Source organism: Strongylocentrotus purpuratus, unplaced genomic scaffold, assembly GCF_000002235.5.
Source record: "Strongylocentrotus purpuratus isolate Spur 01 unplaced genomic scaffold, Spur_5.0 spur5_scaffold_21, whole genome shotgun sequence".
NCBI classification, from domain to species: domain Eukaryota; kingdom Metazoa; phylum Echinodermata; class Echinoidea; order Camarodonta; family Strongylocentrotidae; genus Strongylocentrotus; species Strongylocentrotus purpuratus.
Window position 1 is genome coordinate 23,964,437 of NW_022145607.1, and position 8,738 is coordinate 23,973,174.

The following is an 8,738-nucleotide window of genomic DNA, read 5'->3' on the forward strand; positions in this document are numbered from 1 at the left end:
CTAAGACTGGCCCCTGGATGCTAATCTGACCTTAATTTTAATGCCTAAAACCCCTGAGCTTCCGGGGGCTCTGCCCCCTGGACCCCACCTTGGGACCTAAGGCTGGCCCCTGGATGCTAATCTGACCTTAATTTTAATTCCTAAAACCCCTGCGCTTTCGGGGGCTCCGCACCTTGGACCATACGCCAATTAGTGACCTGCTAGTGTCATGAATAAGGTATTAAAATATGCTCATCTGATTGTAATTAAATGCCCCTACCCCCTGAGCATCCGCCAATTTGTGCCACGCTCTACCTTATCTTAGCTAGCCTCCCCCACTCACTTTCAACCCCATTTTTAATCACTTTTATTTCCAATTTAACTCGTTCATTAAACCTCGAAACGCCCCAAAAACTTGGGGCCGGGCCTGTATCATGTGTGTATACTAGAAGTATCTTGGTTGTCCCTCGGACGATCCGTGCGAGCAGAAAACCCGCATATTATGTCCGACGGACAAACGAAACTGGTAGGACAAACGGCGCGGTCACACCGGTCGGGTTCTTGCACACCGCCATAGTATCTGATTGATCTCTGTGAAGAAGCTAGTTGAGCAAAAAAACATGTCGAAGCCCCGCCTTACCTATTTTGCTGGCAGAGGATTCGCAGAAGTCACTCGTTTGGCTTTGAATGCTGCTCAAATTGAAGTTAGTATCATGTCTTCGTAACGTTGCATGAGGTCTTTTAAAAACATTTTATTGCCCCACTGCACTGAAAGTTTTAACTACAAATCAGTCACCTCAGTCCCTTGTACCGATTTGTGTGTATGTGTGTTAATGTTGTGCGGGCTCAGTTTGGTTGTTTTGGAACTAGTACCACAGTCCACAGATCTTTGACATCTTTGGTCATAGCCAATCAATTCTCAATGCTTTTAGAATCTTGTATTTATTATTCGAATTTGACGTTGATATCAGGTTTTATGAAACAAGGCCCAACACAAACAGTTGGATCACTTGCTACAAATCATGTCGAGGTACATTCTAAAGACAAGTCTAGTATTTTAGTATTAACTAAAAGAACAACACTTTATCATGTTTATTATTTGAAATGCGCCCCCTCCCCCCCCCCCAAAAAAAAGGAGGAGCCCAAACAAAACAATGGAAAAAAAAAATCATAAAAACAACAACAATAACAACCATGCAAATAGAGAAAGAAAGGCTGAAAAATTAACGGCTTGAAAGTGGAAGTATGAATTCTTACTGATGAATGTGATTGAGATTTTATGGTAGAAACTAGATTATAGTTTGCCTGAATAAATGTAAGCCGGTTTTTCTCCTGAATTGTGGCAATCATTCTGAAATATTAGTACCTCTGTAGCGCCCGGTTAGAAATGGACATAGTCATAGGCATGTAGCAACACATGTAGATGGCCCTAGTAAGAGTAAGAGTGAAGACCTCAATCAATTTCATCCTCGCCTTTCCTGCCACTTTACATTAGTCACTGACAAATCCTTTTTTCTTGACATGTATTTATGGAAGTAATTGAACCACTGGTAATTACATAAAAAGGGAACTTCTGTATTTTAGTTTGTTTATACATGAATATCAATTCTGTCTGTTTTTCAGTATGATGATGTTTACCTCCGAACCCGTGAAGAATTCTTACAGTTGATCACAGGTAAGGAATCTCTCATTTAGACACTATAGATACCAATCTACATATTCAGGTAAGCCTAAGAGATAGAGGTACAGAGAATAAATTATTTAAATCTTTCATTTTAAGTGTACCAGTCACCAGTACATGTTTTGCTCTTGATGTAGCTGTAAGGCGTATTAGGGATTCCATATGATATTAAAAATATATATTGGAAACAAAAGTATTAGTCATAACAGTTTTGGGGACTTGTCTGGTAGTTGAAACTGGGACCTCTTGTAAGTTGTAAGTTTCTTACAGCCGGCTAAACGGCGATTAAAATAAATAGTGCACCCAATCTTCATTTGTATACTTTATCTGATAATTAATAACAATCATATTTAATTCATAATCTGTATGATGGATGTCTTTTCATGTCAAAAAGGAAAATTGATTAGTTTCACAACAACCATTTGAATATAAATGATGTTGATGAAAGGTCCCAAACAGGACAGTATTTGCTTTTAAACATAAACCTTATTGTTGTAGTGTTTATTATTACAGAGTACTACAGTATACACATATTTTTCAGGTGATTGGTACACTGTAACACTATGTTCTTTACTTCATTCATTACTTTCCTCTCTAACTAAGCTGCTGTGAGAAAACATTGATGATCTTCCATTTTGTGTCTTCCATCATTTTTGTCTCTTTCTTTTTTTACTTTGAATTAGAAATTTAGATGATAGCCATTAGCCAATTAAAAAGAAATTGCTGAAAATCTCTCCATCTCCATATCTCATATCAATCAAAATCATGAATTTCTATCATCCTTCTTGCCTTATACATGTACATTATATTACTATATGCATTATGTCATGTTATTACAAAAAGAAAAAAAAAAGTGTTTCTGCTGGATATAATTTTCCTTCTGTTTTGCTATAAGCACTGCATTGTAACTTGATTTATTCGGTATATAATTTATGTTTCCAAACAGAATATTTATTTGTTGCATTACATTGTAAATTTATTAATTGATTTATATGTTTATAAACAGAATATTGAAGTACATCAATGAAGTTTAATGAATACAATACAATACATGTAATAGTATACAAATAATGAATGGTTATGAGTTCAATAGTGCGAATATGTTCATGAGTTGAAAGATTAACATTCTATTCAACGAGGCGTCAGCCGAGTTGAATAGAATTAACGTTAATCTTTCAACGAATGAACATATTTGCACTATTAAACGAATGAAAAACATTCATTATTTGTTTTATACAACATCGAAGAAGACCTAATAGAACGTTAATCAACAAATTATGCTTTACTCCTTATAAAGATAAATTAAAGTTCGAGTCAAGCCTTCTCGATTACATGCAGATTGCCTTCGCGTCAGATACACGCAGGGATACGCGCACATGCAGCAGAGAGGTACGCAATCTGCATATAACCAAAAATGCACGGCGCATATAACCAAAAATGCACGACCGTGCAATATACCATCTATTGAATATCATGTGACCAACAATCGTCCAATCAAATGACAAGGATCCACGTAGGTGTTGTATAATAACATTTAATGTTACATGCCTTCAAATATCCAATATCCCTGTGTTTTTTTTAAGGTAAATAATTCTACTTTTACCACCTTCCATTTTCATCTCCAAAAGGCTATTTTATATTATTGCATTTCCCTTTAACCATGCAGATGGCAAACTGATGTTCAAGCAAGTTCCTCTCCTGGAGATCGATGGCAAGAATCTTATTGGGAGTGAGTGCGTTCTTCGCTATGTCTGCAACAAGGCTAAACTACAAGGGAAGTCAGATGACGACCAAAGCAAGTAAGCAGTAGGAAGTGGGTTAATTGTTATAATTTTGACCCACATATATACGTACAGAGGAACCTTGTAATAAAGAATACTTACAGCAAATAGAGGATTACTTTAGTAGTCCTGTATCCGATTGGTTTCTTCAGCCCATTGGTCTGAGAATACTAGCTGTAACACAAATATTAACCTCCGAACTCTCATTGTCATAGGTCGTATTTAAGATCCAGTCATGTGATCTTTAGGAGCAGTTAGAACTAAATATCTTATACTTCCCAAGTTCCCATTGATCTAATGCCACCTTGCCCTAAGAGGAAGAAACAATTTGTGTTTTCCCAAGTACAGTTATATTTTCACCAAAACGTTTGTGATCGAGAACCAAAATAAAACCAACTAAAAAATTATATTTCAATATCAAACGATTTACAAAAGGTTAATAATTTCTCTATTGTGTACCGGTACTCATATTTTCTGAATTTTGCACTAGAATGAACAACAAATTTTTCTCAAAGTTTCCAACTTAGCCTAATTTTTCTGTGAAAAGTCAATTCCCATTGAGCATTGCCTTATAAAATTGTATCATTTTAGGATTGAGATGCTGTCGATGGGAGCCAGGGACATGCTGAAGGGGGGATTCAGTGGCGCTAAGTTTCAAGCAACGCCGGAGAAGGAAGAAGAGATGTTGCAGAGCGCAGCCAAGCAGTGCAAGGACAGGTACCTACCGGTCTTTGAAAAGGTGAGTGTGTAAAGGAAACTTAGTTCCAGGGGGGTGTTTCACAAAGATCCGAGTCGAGCTCTCAGTTGGACTTGAAACATTATCTGGTATCTCAGTGGTATCTCACTAGTATCTCAGTGGTATCTCACTGGTATCTCGCTGGTATATCAGTGGTATCTCACTGGCATCTCAGTGATATCTCAGTGGTATGTCATTGGTATCTCAGTGATATCTCAGTGGTGTCTCAGTGATATCTCACTGGTATCTCAGTGGTATCTCAGTGGTATCTCACTAGTATCTCAGTGGTATCTCACTGGTATCTCGCTGGTATATCAGTGGTATCTCACTGGCATCTCAGTGATATCTCAGTGGTATGTCATTGGTATCTCAGTGATATCTCAGTGGTGTCTCAGTGATATCTCACTGGTATCTCAGTGGTATCTCAGTGGTATCTCAGTGGTATCTCAGTGGTATCTCAGTGGTATCTTACTGGTATCTCAGTGGTATCTCACTGGTATCTCACTGGTATCTCACTGGTATCTCGGTGATATCTCACTGGTATCTCAGTGGTATCTTACTGGTATCTTACTGGTATCTCACTGGTATCTCAGTGGTATCTCAGTGGTATCTCAGTGGTATCTCAGTGGTATCTCAGTGATATCTTACTGGTATCTCAGTGGTATCTCAGTGGTATCTCAGTGGTATCTCACTGGTATCTCGGTGATATCTCACTGGTATCTCAGTGGTATCTTACTGGTATCTTACTGGTATCTCACTGGTATCTCACTGGTATCTCAGTGGTATCTCAGTGGTATCTCACTGGTATCTCACTGGTGTCTCAGTGATATCTCAGTGGTATCTCAGTGGTATCTCAGTGGTATCTCAGTGGTATCGTAGTGGTATCTTACTGGTATCTCAGTGGTATCTCAGTGGTATCTCAGTGGTATTTCAATGGTATCTCGGTGATATCTCACTGGTATCTCAGTGATATCTCACTGGTATCTCAGTGGTATCTCACTGGTATCTAAAAATGGTATATCACTGGTATATCACTGGTATCTCAGTGATATCTCACTTGTATCTCAGTGGAACAGTTTTAATTTCTATGTGGTATCTGTATGGTATCACCTGGTACCTCTACAATAGTTATGTGGTACCTCAACAATATTTATGTGCTACCACTTAGTTTCATTTGCGTAACAGCTCAGCAATATCACTGTTGTAAGAAGTGCTATTTGATTGTTATCTGAATGGTATTTCTGTGTTGTTTATTTTCATGCAGGTCTTGGGCGAGAATAAGTCTGGGTTCCTTGTCGGAGATTCGCTCACCATGGCTGACCTCATGTTCTTTGACGGTCTCAGCTACGTGAACGAGATCCCTAAAATCAAATCATTGCTAGATGACTTCCCAAACTGCAAGGTAGGTTGAAGAACTTCATCCTTTGACTACTAAATTATTGCATTCCCATAGGCTTACCCATAATAAAATAATATACCGCTTTTATTTTGCGCTTAATACATCAACGATGTCTCTAAGCACTTTACAGATATATGATCAACCCGGTCATCGGATTTAGACTTTCGCATCCTACCTGGTACCCATATAATACCTGGGGGGAGAGTGACAAATGTAGATTTACGACTTGCCAAAGGACGTTAGTGCCGGACTGGGATTTGAACCCTGTATCTTGTGATCTGCAGTCGGGTGACTTATCCACTAGACCGCAACACCTCTAATGTAATGGTCCCATATTCGTACCAGAGAAAACTTGTAAACAATTTCATTTGTTGTCTGATAGAGATATTAGGAATAGGATAATTTATGTCATATTATATATTGATGAAAAATATTCGGAAAATCGTCTGTATAACTGTACTGCCCATTCATTTAAAGCACCACTGTACTACTTGTAAATACTTGCTCCCTCTAAATAGAAAACTTTCCCAATCTGTGCCTGTTGGTCCCCCATGATCTTTTTCTTATGTTAATTGAGAGCCGAGTTGATGAGATAGCCACCTGCCAGTGAACCTCGCTGGGTGGTCTAATCCCTTCTGGTCGAACTAGTACAGACAACCTTTAAGATCAGTGCTCAAGGTGGGGATGCATGGGTGATGAGTCATTAAATCAGTCTTTTTTTCCCCTTCTTTTTTGTGTCACAGGCCTTCATTGTCCATTTCTCCAGCCAGCCAGGGATTAAAGAGTACCTTGCTAGCCCTAGGCGCCACCCTCCTCCCAACGATGAGTATGTGCGGGGTGTCCGCAAAGTCCTGAACCCACCAAGTTCCTAAGACATGTGTGCTTTGTGTGTTGGCACTGTTGTGTGTGCCTACATTTATGTGTGTTCTAAGCAAGTTTGACAATCACAGTGGATCCATCTCGTATTCACTGCCTTTCAGTAACAAGCAATCTATGTCCAGGGTTTTATAAGTGTTATATGTCAAAGCTCAATTTAACTTGCAAGTTAATTTGCATGGAAGCTGAAAAATAAGAGAAACAGAATGGCAACCATTTTGAATTAAATCAGACCAGGAGTTATGAAAGTTTGAAATATGAGATCACTAAATCTATCCAAATCTTAAGTTGGCAATGTGGTCAGTGGATTATGACTTAGTCATGGATAACTTCCTTGTTGTCAAGTACACAAAATATTAATTGTTTCTGTTTTTCTTCTAAGTGCCTTCTCCCTTTGGCTACTACACAAGATATAATATGGACAGCATATAATATATTTTTTTCCAAAAAGAAGAAAATAAAGAAGAAAACCCTCCTGAATAATACATTTTGAAGAATTTTTTTTAAAAAGTTGTCCGGTACTACATTGTAGTAACATTACTGATTCAGCCAGTTTGAAGTGTCCCTAGGTATGTACATGTATGTAGCGATTACAACTATCAAAATGTATAACTTTCTGATTTCTTTTAGAATAATTGTCTACTAAGGTTGGATTTTCCTAAGAGGCTCTATAAGTGTCACTGAGGTGTAATGAGGCTATTATGATAGTTCTGGAAGTGGTCCAAGCATATGGTCAATGTGGCTGTTTTTGTATACATTCTATAGTTTGTTTTGCATATATTGGAAATGATAGTAAATCCATGTTTTCATATATATATATAGGTTTTCCAAACATAAAAAGTACATCTGCCTAGATAAAACACAATTTTCAGTACTTATCAATCATCATATTCCACAGTATTTGTTAATTGTTATCATTTTAAATCCTTAAATCATGTACACGTATATCTGTTTGTAACTTCAAAAGCATGCAGCTGTATGAGACTTTAATAAAGAAACAAAGAAACTATTCAATTTATCCAGCATTTCTAGTGGTTATCTTTTGTCTTTTGTTTTTATGGAAGAAAATCTCCTTTTTTGTCGCCCACATACAGGTAACCACTAAATTATTCATACCCTTACCAAGTTTTGTAATTTTTAGAGTATGTAAAAAATTGATTTGTTCTAATTCATGTTTCTTGATAATGTGACATTATTCAACAAAAGCCCTTATTCAAACATCTTTCATTCTTGAGTTATGAAAAACACAAAAAACTTTAAATTTACAAGGGGTATGAATAATTTTGTTGTTAACTTTATATATTTAAAAGGTAATACAAAGTTTTGGTATTGGTTATGAATTTGGTTCAAATAAACATATTGGAAGCATATGCGATCCTACAGTATTTAATGATCGTTGTCATGGTTGAAATTGAGTCTAAAGTGATGAGATTGAAAATTATAAACTATTTATGTTGTATAGCTCCCTCTAAAAAGATTGATATTACTTTAGCTTCAAAACGATGTTTCTTGACTAAAATGACCTGATTTCTATTCTTATTTGGATATCATATATCAGGACTGCATATTCCGAGATTGTCATGGTCGCAGCTACCATTGTATGGCAGTAGGAGCTTTTTGAAATTAATCGGGAGCACCAATAAACAAATTAGCCCGCTATTTCCCAAATTGCAGGATATTTTGGAAACAAGACCATGATTTCTCAGGATATTTTCTCTACCAATATCCTACTTATTGCAACTGCAGGCTGATGAAGACGCAAATTACCCCAAACTTTAAATCAATCTGACAAATTTTGAGAAGAGTGGTCCAGAGCTAGACACATATGGGGTTCTTGTGCACCATCTCCCCTATCTCCTGGTGTAAATAACTAAGAAACAGAAATGTCGGCGTAATATAGGGAGGGGGTGAATTTCCCCCTACCCCGCGACCACTAACCACCAAGGCGGTGATCATTTCCTAAAAATTTTGAAATTATCCCAAATTTTAAATCAATCTTACAAATTTTGAGAAGAGTGTTCCAGAGCTGGACATATATGGGGTTCTTGTGCACCATCTCCCCTATCTCCTGGTGTAAATAACTAAGAATAACTAAGAAACAGAAATGTCGGCGTAATTGTAGGGAGGGGTGGGGGTGAAGTTCCCCTACCCCGTGACCGCTAACCACCAAGGCGCTACCCGCGACCACTAACCACCAAGGTGGTGATCATTTCCTGAAAATTCTGAAATTATCCCAAACTTTAAATCAATCTGACAAATTTTGAAAAGAGTGTTTCAGAGCTGGAC

At 37.5% G+C, this 8,738-nt stretch overlaps 1 protein-coding gene across 1 annotated transcript; it reads left to right on the forward strand.

Annotated features, from left to right (window-relative positions):
• The first annotated feature begins 507 nt into the window (after window positions 1–507).
• On the forward strand, window positions 508–7,477 carry LOC583081 (glutathione S-transferase alpha-4). The gene is made up of 6 exons (XM_783008.5): window positions 508–683; window positions 1,603–1,654; window positions 3,327–3,459; window positions 4,033–4,180; window positions 5,442–5,579; window positions 6,320–7,477. The coding sequence occupies exons 1-6, from the start codon at window positions 600–602 to the stop codon at window positions 6,446–6,448; spliced, it is 684 nt and encodes a 227-aa protein (XP_788101.1). The 5' UTR covers window positions 508–599; the 3' UTR covers window positions 6,449–7,477.
• The last annotated feature ends 1,261 nt before the right edge of the window (window positions 7,478–8,738 follow it).